The following is a 14,940-nucleotide window of genomic DNA, read 5'->3' on the forward strand; positions in this document are numbered from 1 at the left end:
TAAAGCCTGCATTATGTTGATTTGTGGTCACTGCTCCAGTTCATCCACTGGCTTCAGTGCATGACGTGTATTCTCTGCCCAAACACCATGGCCCTCCTAGGTGGACTAGTTATCATTTATTGGGTATTATTATGCAATATTCATATTTATTAGTAGTATTTATTATACATATTTCAAAGTATTCATTTTTTATATACATATTAAATTAATAATAAATTATAATAATAATAATAATAATAATAAATTATAATATTACAATATTTGTATACAATAACAATAATAAATATAAAAAATATTAATAAAAAATTGTCTATATAACATTAAAATATTTATATATTTTAATTAATTTAAATAATCCATCCATCCATCAATGCCGCTTATCCTCATTAGGGTTGCGGGTATACTGGAGCCTATCCCAGCTGACTTCCGGCGACAGGCGGGGTACACCCTGGACTGGTGGCCAGCCAATGGCAGGGCACATATAGACAAACAACCAATCACACTCACATTCATACCTATGGACAATTTAGAGTCTCCAATGAAGCTAACATGCATGTTTTGGAATGTGGGAGGAAACCGGAGTACCCGGAGAAAGCCCACACACACACGGGGAGAACATGCAAACTCCACACAGAAATGCCCAACAGAGATTCCAACACAGATCGTCCCAATCACCTGACTGTGTGGCCAACATGCTAACCACTAGTCCACCGTGTGGCCTAATTAAAAAATAATGTAATTCGTTATAATAAAAAATAATTACCCCCGCCTCTTGCCCGAAGTCAGCTGGGATAGGCTGCAGCATACCCCCGTGTCCCTGGTGAAGATAAGCAGCATACAAAATGGATGGATGGAAAATAAATAACATTATTATTATTATCATGTAATAATATATCATTAATAATAAACATCTGTACTCCATGAAAATAATTATTATTTAGTATATATTAATTATATACAATATATTATTAAAAACAATTCTATATATATAGTTAAAAAAGATACAATAACTATAAAAAATATATAATGAAAATATTTATATATGTATAATTAAAATTACATATTTTAATTAATTGAAAAAAGAATTTAATACATAATAAATAATAATATATTGTTATTACAATATCCAACAAAATATAATTAATAATAAACATCTGCACTCCATGAAAAGGATGATTATTTATTAAATATTACTTATAAATTCTATACGTAGTATATAAATTATTTTTTGTAAGTTATCTGTTATATGCATTTTTTAAAATTAAATAATTTTATATAATAATAAATATAAAAATATTAGGGCTGTCAAATTACTAATATTTTTAATCAGATTAATCACTTTTTAAATTAATTAATCATGATGAAGCACCATTAGCAATATGCCCATTTTTACTGTACTTAATTAGCAGAAAGATAAATGACAGGACAGGATTAAATGTACTTGTATGTATTAATACTTGTATCTCCAAATGAACTGAATATGTCAGTCAAGCTAAAAGATACCACACAAGCCTAAAAATCCATTTGTCTAACACTTGTCTCTTTAATAGCAGCAGATCATTTGAATCACTTCTTATGAGCAATGAGGGGTTGTGTTCAAAGACATCACGTAATTTAAGGGTAATGTACTTTTCAGTGTATTTTCCAGCGTACTTAAATTTAGCAAATTGTACATCGGAATTAAGAGTTAGGAAGTGAGTGATAAGAATATCCACTTCATCTTTTTCGTTATCTTCCTATATTCCTTTACACACACGCACGCACACGCACGCACACACACGCACACACACACACACGCACACACACACACACCCCTTGTCATTCAATGCCTTTTCTTTATTTTCATGACTATTTACATTGTAGATTCTCATAACTATGAATGTACACACGTGGAATTATGTACTTAACTTATGTAATAACTCTAAATATGTCTCATATTTTAGATTCCTCAAAGTATGTTTTTTGATAGCGCTGCAAACCCTCGGTGTTCTCTCATGAGGTGGTCACCTGACATGGTTCTCACTTCACAGGTGTGCCTTGTCAGGGTTACTGAGTGGAATTTCTTGCCTTATTGATGGGGTTGTTATTCATGGCGTTGTGTTGCGTGTGTCCAAATGTTTGGCCTGTACTGTATAATTAATAATTAACTCCAGGAAAAGGTCCAAAAGTCATCTGACCCGCAGGAGGAAGTGGTGTCTTCCTCTGATTGACAGTCTCGCCATGTTGGCGTTATTCTCTTCCTGCCATGTCAAACGCGTAATACGCTCACCTCACACACGCGGATGCCAAGGTGTTTTTCCACGCTCAAAGGAAATCACGTCCTGCTTTATCGTCTCCTGGCGGCGGCGAAGTGCAGATTGCGGCGTTCCCGCCGAGATGACGCGAGTGATAGGAGCGGATGATGCAGCGGGGTCGCTAATTCCCGAGATAACATTCACTGACAAATCCCGCGTCATGCCGGGAAGCACAGTCACATGGCGAGCGTCTAGGAAGTTCACACTCGTGCACCGCCGAGCGGCGCCGGCGTCGCTCTAGGGCCGTCGCAGGTCAGATACGTGACCCCGCCTTTATCTCCATGGACACTCATTACACACACACACACACACACACACAGTAGTCACTGAGCGTTGACAGGAGGTGCTTCCAGGCAAACCAACATGGCCGCCTCCCTGATCCACCATGTTGCCATGGTAACCAGTCTGCATGCGGCTAACATTAGCATGGATGTGCATCTCCTCACCCTTGTTGTGCTTCCTTCTCAGTCAGCTCCACTTCCTGGAGGTGTTGGTAGGCGGGACCAGAACTCTTGGACCGTCCTCTAGGAATGGGCGGAGTCCTGCGGGGGTGGGCGGACCAATGAGCTCCCCGACTCCTCTGCTCCGCCCTTTGTAACAAACAAACAACTTCCTGTTACCTTGCCATGTGTGTGTGTGTGTGTGCGTGTGATGAACTCACGTGTGTTTGATGCAGCCGGTTGGTGTGGTTCTGATGTTAGCAAAGCTGGACTCACACACGTCACCATGGCGACACACACCCGCCCCTTTGGAATACTGATACACAAATATAGACATCCTCATCCAGGCCTGCCACGATAATCCATAAATCGATTAATCGAACGATTATCTTGACGATATCTTGTCGATAATCTTGACGCCTCCATAAATTGATGTGCGTTTTCGTATGCCTGGCCCATTTCATCGTCTCGCTGGACCGCACAGGCTGGATGACAAGAGGGTTCACTCTGCATGTGTCTGTGCGCATTGGTTCTATAGCGGAATGAACGGAGAGGGTGAACCTCCCGTCAGCTATTCAGCCTCTTTGTCCCAGAATGTGGGGGCGGGGGGCTAGCAGTTAGCAAGCAAACACGAATATCAACGAAGGCACAAAAGCGATAGTTTCTAAGCCAGTGCAGCGGGGCCTTTGTCCCGGCGGTCGGCGCTCGCTGGGGCGTGCGATTGGCCAAGTAAATGTATAGGGCAGGGTGGTGCACGCTCTCGGACGGTGTCGCTTGCTGCATTGCAGGGGAGGTGCAGCCTTTCGGTGTTTGGCGGACGGTGCGAGGTGCCTGGGAGGGCGTGCCTGCGCAGGTCGCGGGCAGCAGTTCCTGAGCTGTGTGGCCGAGTGGAGGACGTGTTGAAGTACAATCAGCAACATTGTATTTTACGCCGCAACTCAGCTGTGCTCCAGCTCAAATAGGAACCCCTACATTAGTTTAACAATACACTACATAACTGCATGTGTGTGTAGGTTTTAATGGAGTGTTTTTTTTTTTCTTAAGAGAGACGTGTGAGCTGTGTTGTTAACTCTTCCTCACCTCACCGACTCGTGAGTGCTACAATAGGCAACACAGGTACACTATACTTGAGTACCATCTAGTGGTTCAAATGTGACATAGCACTGAATGAAAAATGAATGAAAAAAAATGGTCTTAAAAAGACGATATTATCGATTATCGACGATAATTTACAGCACAATCATCACCAGCACAATATGTTATCATGGCAGGCCTCATCGTCACCATGTACATCCTCCTCATCATATCATCATCATCCTCACCACCACCATCACCCTCATCTTCACCATCATCATCATATTCACAATCATCCTCGGCCATCTTCATCTTCATCATCTACACAAATGTAATTGTGGTGCGGTATATAGTAAGGCGTGAGAAAGACCTGAGAGTTTGTGTAGTCTTTCAGGTGTCGCGTGTCCTTCAGGTGAGCTTCAAGCTTCTCTCGCCGTCTCCTCAACACAAAAGAAAAGAAAAGAAAAAGTTAGTTTTGTCTTTTTAAAAGCCGAATGACACCTCACACAAGTTCATCTCTTTGCCCCCCCAAAAAACACCAGACACTTTATGCAAATGCATCTCTCGCTCATTTGCATAAATACCTTCTACCCTCATTCACATACTCATACACTCATTCATGCTTTCATTTCATTCTTTTCAAGACACAAATCCACAATCAAACACGCACGTAAAGATCATATATACAGTAGTATGTAACTGTACATAGTACATATGTGAACTGCATATAGTATATGTAGTATGCAATGAGTAGAACTATATGTATTATATATAGGATGTAATGTAGTAGAAATGTATATAATATGTAGTGTAGTAGAACTGTATAGAGTTTGTAATGTAGTAGAACTGTATGCAGTATATATAGTATGTAATGTAGTAGAACTGCATATAGTATATGTAGTATGCAATGAGTAGAACTATATGTATTATATATAGTATGTAATGTAGAACTGCATGCAGTATATATAGTATGTAATGTAGTAGAACTGTATGCAGTATATATAGTATGTAATGTAGTAGAACTGTATATAGTATGTAATGTAGTAGAACTGTATGCAGTGTATATAGTATGTAATGTAGTAGAACTGTATATACTATGTAATGTAGTAGAACTGTATATAGTATATAATGTTGTAGAACTGTATGCAGTATATATAGTATGTAATGTAGAACTGTATATAGTATGTAATGTAGTAGAACTGTATGTATTATATATAGTATGTAATGTAGTAGAACTGTATGCAGTATATATAGTATGTAATGTAGTAGAACTGTATGATAGTATGTAATGTAGTAGAACGGCATATAGTATATGTAGTATGCAATGAGTAGATCTGTATGCAGTATATATAGTATGTAATGTAGTAGAACTGTATATAGTATGTAATGTAGTAGAACTGCATATAGTATATGTAGTATGCAATGAGTAGAACTATATGTATTATATATAGTATGTAATGTAGTAGAAATGTATATAGTATGTAATGTAGTAGAACTGTATGCAGTATATATAGTATGTAATGTAGTAGAACTGTATATTGTATGTAATGTAGTAGAACTGTATGCAGTATATATAGTTTGTAATGTAGTAGAACTGTATATAGTATGTAATGTAGTAGAACTGCATATAGTATATGTAGTATGCAATGACTAGAACTGTATGCAGTATATATAGCTTGTAATGTAGTAGAACTGTATGATAGTATGTAATGTAGTAGAACTGCATATAGTATATGTAGTATGCAATGAGTAGAACTGTATGTATTATATATAGTACGTAATGTAGTAGAACTGTATGCAGTATATACAGTATGTAATGTAGTAGAACTGTATGAAGTATATATAGTATGTAATGTAGTAGAACTGCATATACTATATGTAGTATGCAATGAGTAGAACTGTATGTATTATATATAGGATGTAATGTAGTAGAACTGTATGCAGTATATATAGTATGTAATGTAGTAGAACTGTATGATAGTATGTAATGTAGTAGAACTGCATATAGTATATGTAGTATGCAATGAGTAGAACTGTATGCAGTATATATAGCATGTAATGTAGTAGAAGTGTATATAGTATATATGTAGTATGCAATGTAGTAGAACTGTACAGTATATAGTATGTAATGTAGTAGAACTGTATATACAGTATATACTATATACACTTCTACTACAGTACATACTGTAGTAGAAGTGTATACAGTATATACTATATACACTTCTACAGTACATACTGTAGTAGAAGTGTATGTAGTATATACTGTATATACAGTGTGTACTGTAGTAGAACTTTGCTAGCTTCCATCATAACTCACTTGTTGCGGCAGTAGAGGGCGACACAAAGGACTCCCAGGAGGCCGATCGCCATGGCGATGGATGTGATTGACAGCAACTGCCTCTTGTACACTTCTTTACTCTCTGCAGGAACACACACACACACACACACACACACACACACGTACACACACACATGAAGAGCATGTAAAGTACACTGAAGTGCGTACAACAGCAAAGTGCGACGTATGGGATCATGTGACATTCCTATAATGTATTTTACGTCAGTTGTTTATAAATTCAATCTTAAATTAAAAAATAATATTTTTAATGTAAAAAAAAATACAAAAAAGAGAGGAGAGATTTTTTGAATTTGTAAAAAACAAAAACAATTTTAAATAAAAAATAAACCCAAAAAATAAAACATAAAAAAGACAGCGATTCTCCTAAAATAAAATAAAAAAAAATTAAAAAGGAGAGCGATTCGCCTTTTATTTATCTTTTACAATGTTTTAAAAAGATCCTTTCCCTTTTCAAATTTATTTTTTTTATTGTAAATTTGTAAAAAAAAACAAAAAACAATTTTAAATAAAAAAAAACATGAAAAAAATGCTAAAAGACCAATATTATGTGTGTCATCAACTCAGCTGTGATGCCATGACGGCATGGCATCATGATCACGTGTGCACGTGATCATAAGAAGGTTCATGTGCCACTAACACCCAAATATGGACGTCGTCTGCACAAACACGTTGCCCTTTAGTGAGTGTTGCACTCGACTGAGCGCACGACGTGAATTCATTTTGAGGCGCTTCATCTTAACCCCTCCCATGGACACGCCCCCTCAGCTTCACTCACTCACACACACACACACACACACACACGCTTCTAGAAGCTCGTGTCTTCCTCACAGCAGCATGATGGAAATATCTGATGAATATTTCACCCTTGTAAGAACAAAAGTATTGGGACACCCCTCCAAAGCCAAGATGGCGCCTTTGCCGCTGGAACATCCTCCGCGTCTTCTGTGAAAACCTCGTTGATGTCGGACCTGTTCCAGTTCCTCCAAGCACGCGTCCATACGGACCTTGCTTTCTGCATCAAGTTCATGAGAGCTGTGGCCCAATACTTTTGTGCAGACAGTGGCAGTCGGCCATCAGAAGTTTCAGTCCTGGTAGAAGTTTCCGCCCCGCCGTGAACTCGCTGCCTGAGTGTGCTGAGGAGGCGTTAAGCCGCTATTAACGGAAACGCGGCGTTCTTGGAGCGCGTCTCCAAAGCCCACACTGCTGAACGCCGGCCAGACGCCGCCGTGCTGCTCTGGCAGCCGCTTTGATTGACAGCTTCTGCACAACCTGACACGCCGGCCGACAGGCGGGCGATGATGATGATGCGTGTGCAGCGCCCCCACCAGGCAGCACAAATGCTGACCCCCTTAAAAGACATCTGAGAGACCTTTTTTATTCTTCACTTTTATTGTTTTGTTTAAAACACGACAACATATGTTACAAAATTTTAGAGGGTTCTCCTTTTATAAATTACTTTAAAAATATTTATATAAAAATAACAAATATAAAGAAGTTCTTCTTTAAAAAAGTCAGAAAATTACAACTTAAAACATCAAAAAGAGAGGTTCTTTTAAAATATTGTACAGAAGAGAACTTATTTTTGTTATTTTTAAATGTAAAATAAAAAAATGTAATACATAATTTTTTTTAGATTTTGAATTTTTCTTTAAATATTCATGAAACATTCTAATGTAAAAAAATAAGTAAAAAATGGAGAAGGGAATTTAGTTTTTCAAAGTTTTAAAAAAGAACCTTTTTAAATTTTATTAGATGTTATATTATATTAAAAATTGAAATTCAAAAATCAAAGAGTTCTTTGAAAACATTGTAACTGTTTTTGTTATTTTTCATTGTACATTTCATTTTTTACATGTTATTTTTATTTTTATTCATTTTATTTATTTATTTTTATAGTAAAAGTTTTTATTTGAATATTTATTAAATTTTTTAATGTAAAATAATAAAATTAAAAAAAGATATGGGGGAATTTTTTTTTTACAATGTTTTAAAAAAGAACCTTCCTATTTTAAATGTAAAATTGAAAAATGTTATAATTGTACATTATTTACATTGGTTAAAAATATATATATTATACATGTTAATGCAAAAGTTTTTTTTTACAATATTTTTAAAAACAAAACTTTTTAAAATTATATTTTTTTAGTTTTTTATTTGTTTAATTTAAAAATTGTAAAATTAAAATTAAATAGAAAAAAATATAAAAGAGGTTCTCCTTTTAATTTTTTTTTTTTTTTACAAAGTTTTAAAAATAATCTTTCCCTCTTTCAAAGTATTTAAAAAAATGTTTATTTGAAAAAACAAACCAAAATAAAAAAGAAACAAGGGAGGAGGTTCTCCTAAAAAAAATCAAATACAATTAAAATAAAAACATGAAAAAGGAGCGAGTTCTCCTTAAAGACTAAAATGTGTGTCATCAGCTCAGCTGTGACGCCGTGACGGAGCGTGCACACGTAATGGAGCAGGTGCACGTGACCATAAGAAGATTCATGTGCCACTAACGCCCTAATATCTAATAAAATTAAAATAAAAAAATAAAAAAGGAGCGAGGTTCTAAAAAATTAAAGAAAATAGAAAAGGAGAGCGGTTCTCCTTCAAGAGTAATACGTGTGTCATCAGCTCAGCTGTGATGCCATGATGGAGCGTGCACGGAGCTGCAGGCGAGCAGCTTGGCAGGCGGAATGTCATGCAAAGCGCGCACACACACGCACGCACGCACGCACGCACGCACACACTAATGAAGAGTGCATGTGGTCACAGATCCAACATCATAAAAAAAAATGGAATGCCCGCCTCCTTCTCATCGCCGTTTCCATGGCGACTGCAGCACATTTGCATTGCAATGAGACACAAACACACGTGTGCATGAGCGTGCAAATGTGTGCACGTGTGTTGCTCACGTAACGCACACACGTAACATATGAGGGCAAACAGATGACGTCACAGACAGAAGAAGAAGAGGAAGAGGAAGAAGAAGGTGGTGCACGTTTTCACTTACCCATAAACTCAATGCCAAGCTGGTCTGTTGGGGGGGCAAGAATTACAGTTAGCATTAGCATGTTAGCATCATCATTATCATCATCGGCATTTTTTTTGACAGACTTCCTGTAATTTTGGTCAGGGAGTGTGGTCCACGTCGGAAGGGGGACGTAAACATCATTTTTCACGTCAGCGCTGACCCCGTGACGGACTTTTTCTCTCTTTTATCTTCACGCTGACGTTTTCATTTGGCCGGGATGCGCGGGACGACCCCGGTGACCTTGCGGGAATGACAGGAAGACGAGCGGCTAACTGCAAACTCTACTTCCCATGGAGCTCAGTGAGCGCGCTCCGAAGCGGGGGGCGGAGCATCCATCACCGTGTGAGCTGAAGACGGATGCCGCGCGGCTCTGGAGGACACCTCGGATGGACGAGCCCGCCGGGCGTCACACGTTACCGAGACCTCCGCCAAGGCCACCGAGGTCACACGCAAACATGAATCAACACTTGATGACCTCCACTTGCTACTTCCTGCTTCTGGTGCGTACTCTACTCCTTCTGGGACCTTCCATGTTGGATCCTTCACGATGATAATCATCATCTTATTCTCATTCTTATCCGAGCGCACACTTGCTGGGATGCATGGAGCTTGTCTACAGCCGCGCACCTCTACTCCTATGTACCCCTCAATAAATACACACTGCATAGATGAACACAAAGCTACATAAATACATATACTGTATGACTGAATGACAAAATAAATACAAATAACTCAACAAAATAAGTGAAAAATGGGAAAAAAAATCAAATTTAGTGAAAAAGTAAACGTGCACACACAAAACAAGGACAACATATAAATAAGTAAACAATCATGAAATCCAAATCAAATACAAAGTAAAAAACAAATACACAAATGAACAAAGAGATCAAAATAAATAAAGAAATACATGAATGAACGAATGAAAAAATAAATACCAAAAAGTAAACAGAAAAAATAAGTCAGCAAATGAAGAAACAAAATAAACAATTTGGCAAAAACTAAAATATAACATAAACAAATACGTACGTACTGTAGAAAAACAAACACAAATTAAGTAAACAAATACAAATAAGCACATGAACAAATACAATAAAAATAAGGAAACAAATGTACACAAGTAAACAAACGGATGAAAACAAAGCAAGTAACAAATAAAAATAGGTAAACAAATAAAAATAAGCACACATAAACAAATAAAAATACAATACAAAAATAAGTAAACGGACAAAAACAAAAGAAGTGAAAAAAATAAAAATAAGTAAATAAAAATAAGCACACATAAACAGATAAAAAATGAGTAAACACACAGAAACAAAACAAGTACAAAAGGAAAATAAGTAAGCAAATAATGTACCAAAGTAAACACAATAAAGTCAATGAGTAACCGTGTTTTATTTATGATTATATATTCATTTCTTACAGGGGTCACCAACCCGTCCATCGCGAGCTACTGGTCGATCTTTGCGACTTTGCCGGTCGATCACGAGAATATTAGGGAAAAAAGTATTACGACATCAGTGCCCTCCCCTCCCGGAGAGTGACGCACAGGCACGCGTTTTGAGCGCTGAACACGCCCGTACGCCTCGCCGCCCTCCAGGCACGCAACCCACAAGCTCCAGCCAGGAGCCCCGTCCCCGAAAGGTGACAGCGCACGTACACCGGATGTTAAGCAAGGGAGAGACAGCGAGTGACAGAGCGCGCAGGTTGTGCTTGTACACTAATCAGTAGTTAATGCATCAGTGGCTCATTTGTCATTGCATCACTGCAGGAACATTTTTTGGGGAAAAGTGGCAAAAATGGTCAAAAGGCACATATACATATATATCCTGGTTGCGCAGGTTCATGGCCGAGACCAGGGATCTTGGTTGGTGACCACTGATTTAGAGGATAAGCGATATTAGCATGCAGAACAAGGGCTGCACATGCGGTATGAGTACACGACATCTTCACACTTGCACACTTCAACATGTGGGAAAAGAAGCAGAGTGCATTTCCAGCAAGGGCTGCTCTTTGTTGACTTCCTGTCTAACACGCACACGCACACACACACACACACACAGCACTGGTTCTCTAAGGTGACTGAAAAGGATGGAGATGTTAGCGCTTGTGTGATAGAAATGGAGAGATAGTGTATATCGTTTCTAAGTAGACAAATGCAAATAAATGAAATCCATGAAGAAAGCAGAGACTAAATGCGATTAGATGTGTGACTTTGACACCACTCGTCCAACTTCGTCACACGGGAGAGGACGGTGGCGTGGACAGACGGAACGTCAACCGCTGATTGTTCACTACGCTTGAGGAGGAGGAGATGCAAATGAAAGATGCTGATATGAAGTCATTCATAAAACGAAAAGGCCATGGATGTCCCACGCTCAGAGACTTTATTGTTCAATAAGAATTTTATTGTTGTGTGGAAGACTTTGGACCTGAACCTTTACCTCCGTTTAACCTGCACCCCCTCCCCCCACGCATCACTTCCTGCTGGCTGCACGCCATTAAAGCAAATGTACACGAGAGTGCTTTTTCACAACCTTGCTGCCGTTTTGCTTTTGACTTTGGCCTCAGACTCATTGGCCAAATTGTTCTACAGACTTTTGCTTCCACTCAGCGGAACAAACCTTGTTTGTTTCTCTTTTCTTTTGGAGCTTTCAAGGCAACCTGACTGCATTCTTCACACTCACTGCTTCTTTAGATAACAAAATGACCGCCGACGCCCTCCTCCTGCCCTCCCAACGCACAGCACTGACTTTTCTACTTCTTCACACGTTCACGCAGGAAAAGAAATCGTGTGGAGATGATTAGCTAATTATTAGCATCAAGCTTCAACACGTGACTTCCATTGATTGGTGCAATGTTTTCTCTCATTTCCTTCATGGTTGTGCTGCAGCATCACATTGCTATTGTTAGCATCTTTGTCTTCTTGCTATTGTTAGCATCATTGTTGTCTTGCTATTATTGTTAGCATCATTGTCTTTTTACAGTTGAGTGTCATTGTTTTTTTGCTATTGTTAGCATCATTATCTTCTTGTTATTGTTAGCACCATTGTCTTTTTGCTATTGTTGGCATCACTGTCGTCTTGCTATTGAGCGTCATTGTCTTTTTGCTATTATCATCATTGTATTTTTGCTATTGTTAGCATCATTTTCCTTTTACTATGGTTAGCATCATGAACATCTTGCTATTGTTAGCATCATTGTCCTTTTGCTATCGTTGGCATCATTTTCTTGCTATTGTTAGCATCATTGTTTTTTTGCTCTTGTTAGCATCAATGTCTTCTCACAGGACAACACGTCACTCTCACAATCATCAACGTGCGTCTGCAGCTTGGCTGCCTGCCACCTAGCTTTCATCCTAAACTTTATCCTAGCATGCCTCCTAGCTGCACCATTGTGTTTGTGACGTGAGAATGTATAACTTCCAGGTATAATTTTTGTTTAATAATTGATATCATTTATATGACGACACACAAGACTTTGATCCTAGCCTGCATCCTAGCCTGCGTCCTAGCCTCCTGGTGTTGATGGCAGCCATGTTGCCTTCCCAGACTGCACATGAAATGTAAGCACATAAAGAGATTTACGCATCCAAAGCCGGCGCTCCATTTGTTGTGATCCGAGGGCTCACAGAGTATTTTCCCACAAGAGAATAAACATCCATCACACACTCCCTACCTTCCTTCCTCCCTCCCTCCCTCCCTTCCATCCTTGACACACAAACATCTCACATGCACACGCACACATGCGCACACACGCATACATACGTTGATGCATACGTTGGCATCGTCATGGCGACAGTAGTGTTTGCATGTTAGCATGTTAGCAAGCTGAATGAATGAATACGAAACAGATTGTTGTCAGACGGTGCCAAGGAAACGTCAATATAGGGCTGACTCATTCCCCCCCCATCCCATGGAGACCACCGCCCTGCCCATGAACCTTTGGAGTGGGCAGCGTTCCAACTCACATCCACATGAGATTGTCACTCCATGTTAGCTGATGAGGCGGACAGGAAGTGCAGGGGGGGTGGGGTGGGGGGGTTACTCCTGGACAAGATGCGTGTTAGGAGGTTAGCAGGAGGCAGACTTCGGGGGAGGGAAGTTAAGTTTGTGCATGTGACACACAGGTAATCTCAGCAATTAGGAAGAAACCAGCTGCTCAAGTGGGAGAGGACGAGGAGAAGGTGGGGGGTGGGGTGGGGGGAGAAGACAGAGAAGACAACCTGCTGCTCTTCTTCTCCAACGTTCAACTTACCCACTGTGGTGGTTTACACGACAGCATCAACAAACACACACAAGAAGAAACTCATAAACTACCAACACACAGCACACTTTTCATAAACACTTTCACTGATTTACAAGATTAACTAGTCTCATTCCTAATTAGTCTCATTCCTAACTACTCTCATTCCTAACTACTCTCATTCCTAACTACTCTCATTCCTAATTAGTCTCATTCCTAATTTGTCTCATTCCTAACTACTCTCATTCCTAATTAGTCTCATTCCTAACTACTCTCATTCCTAATTAGTCTCATTCCTAATTTGTCTCATTCCTAACTACTCTCATTCCTAATTAGTCTCATTCCTAACTACTCTCATTCCTAACTAGTCTCATTCCTAAATAGTCTCATTCACAACTAGTCTAATTTCCAATTAGTCTCATTCCCAACTAGTCTCATTCCTAATTAATCTCATTCCCAACTAATCTCATTAACAATTAGTCTCATTCCCAACTAGACTCATTCCTAATTAGTCTCATTCCCAAATAGTCTCATTCCTATTTAGTCTTATTCCCCACTAGTCTCATTCCTAACTAGTCTCATTCCTAATTAGTCTCATTCCCAACTAGTCTCATTCCCAACTAGTCTCATTCCTAATTAGTCTCATTCCTAAATAGTCTGATTCACAACTAGTCTCATTCCCAGTTAATCTCATTCCTAACTAGTCTCATTCCTAATTAGTCTCATTCCCAACTAGTCTCATTTCTAATTAGTCTTATTCCCAACTGTTCTCATTCCTAATTAGTCTTATTCCCAACTAGTCTCATTCCTAATTAGTCTCATACCTAAATAGTCTGATTCACAACTAGTCTCATTCCTAACTAGTCTCATTCCTAATTAGTCTCATTCCCAACTAGTCTCATTTCTAATTAGTCTTATTCCCAACTAGTCTCATTCCTGATTAATCTTATTCCCAACTAGTTTCATTCCTACCTAGTCTCATTCCCTACTTGTCTCATCTTTAATTAGTCTCATTCCCAACTATTCTCATTGCCAAATAGTCTCATTCCTCATTAGTCTCATTGCCAACTAGTCTCACTCCTAATTAGTATAATTTCTAATTAGTCTCATTCCCAACTAGTCTCATTTCCAACTAATCTCATTACCAATTAGTCTCATTCCCAACTAGTCTCATTCCTAACTAGTCTCATTCCTAATTAGTGTCATTCCCTACTTGTCTCATTGCCAAATAGTGTCATTCCCAATTAGTCTGATTCCCAACTAGTCTCATTCCCAATAATCTCATTTACAACTAGTCTCATTTCTAATTAGGCCCAGTCCCAACTAATCTCATTGACAATTAGTCTAATTTTTAAGTAGTATCATTCCCAACTAGCCTTATTCCTAATTAGTCTCATTCCCAACTAGTGCAATTTCTAATTAGTCTCATTCCCAACTAGTCTCATTGCCAATTAGACTCATTGCCAACTAGTCTAATTCTCAACTAGTCTCATTGTCAGTTAGTGTAATTTC

The 14,940-nt window shown here is 38.7% G+C and overlaps 1 protein-coding gene across 3 annotated transcripts in view; it reads right to left on the minus strand.

The window, feature by feature from the left end:
- Positions 1 to 14,940, minus strand: part of LOC129193918 (pro-neuregulin-3, membrane-bound isoform) — a 219,672-nt gene that overhangs the window by 1,320 nt on the left and 203,412 nt on the right. The window contains exons 4-9 of one of the 3 annotated variants that reach the window (XM_054798721.1): positions 9,166 to 9,189; positions 6,126 to 6,228; positions 4,179 to 4,245; positions 2,956 to 3,050; positions 2,741 to 2,884; positions 764 to 817 (exon numbers count right to left, since the gene is read on the minus strand). In XM_054798721.1, the coding sequence (XP_054654696.1) occupies positions 764 to 817; positions 2,741 to 2,884; positions 2,956 to 3,050; positions 4,179 to 4,245; positions 6,126 to 6,228; positions 9,166 to 9,189 (487 nt within the window). Of the gene's footprint in view, positions 1 to 763; positions 818 to 2,740; positions 2,885 to 2,955; positions 3,051 to 4,178; positions 4,249 to 6,125; positions 6,229 to 9,165; positions 9,190 to 14,940 lie in introns of all 3 variants that reach the window. The other 2 variants (XM_054798719.1, XM_054798722.1) reach the window with 2 other exon arrangements.

The sequence above is a fragment of the Dunckerocampus dactyliophorus genome, chromosome 14 (assembly GCF_027744805.1).
Source record: "Dunckerocampus dactyliophorus isolate RoL2022-P2 chromosome 14, RoL_Ddac_1.1, whole genome shotgun sequence".
NCBI lineage: Eukaryota > Metazoa > Chordata > Actinopteri > Syngnathiformes > Syngnathidae > Dunckerocampus > Dunckerocampus dactyliophorus.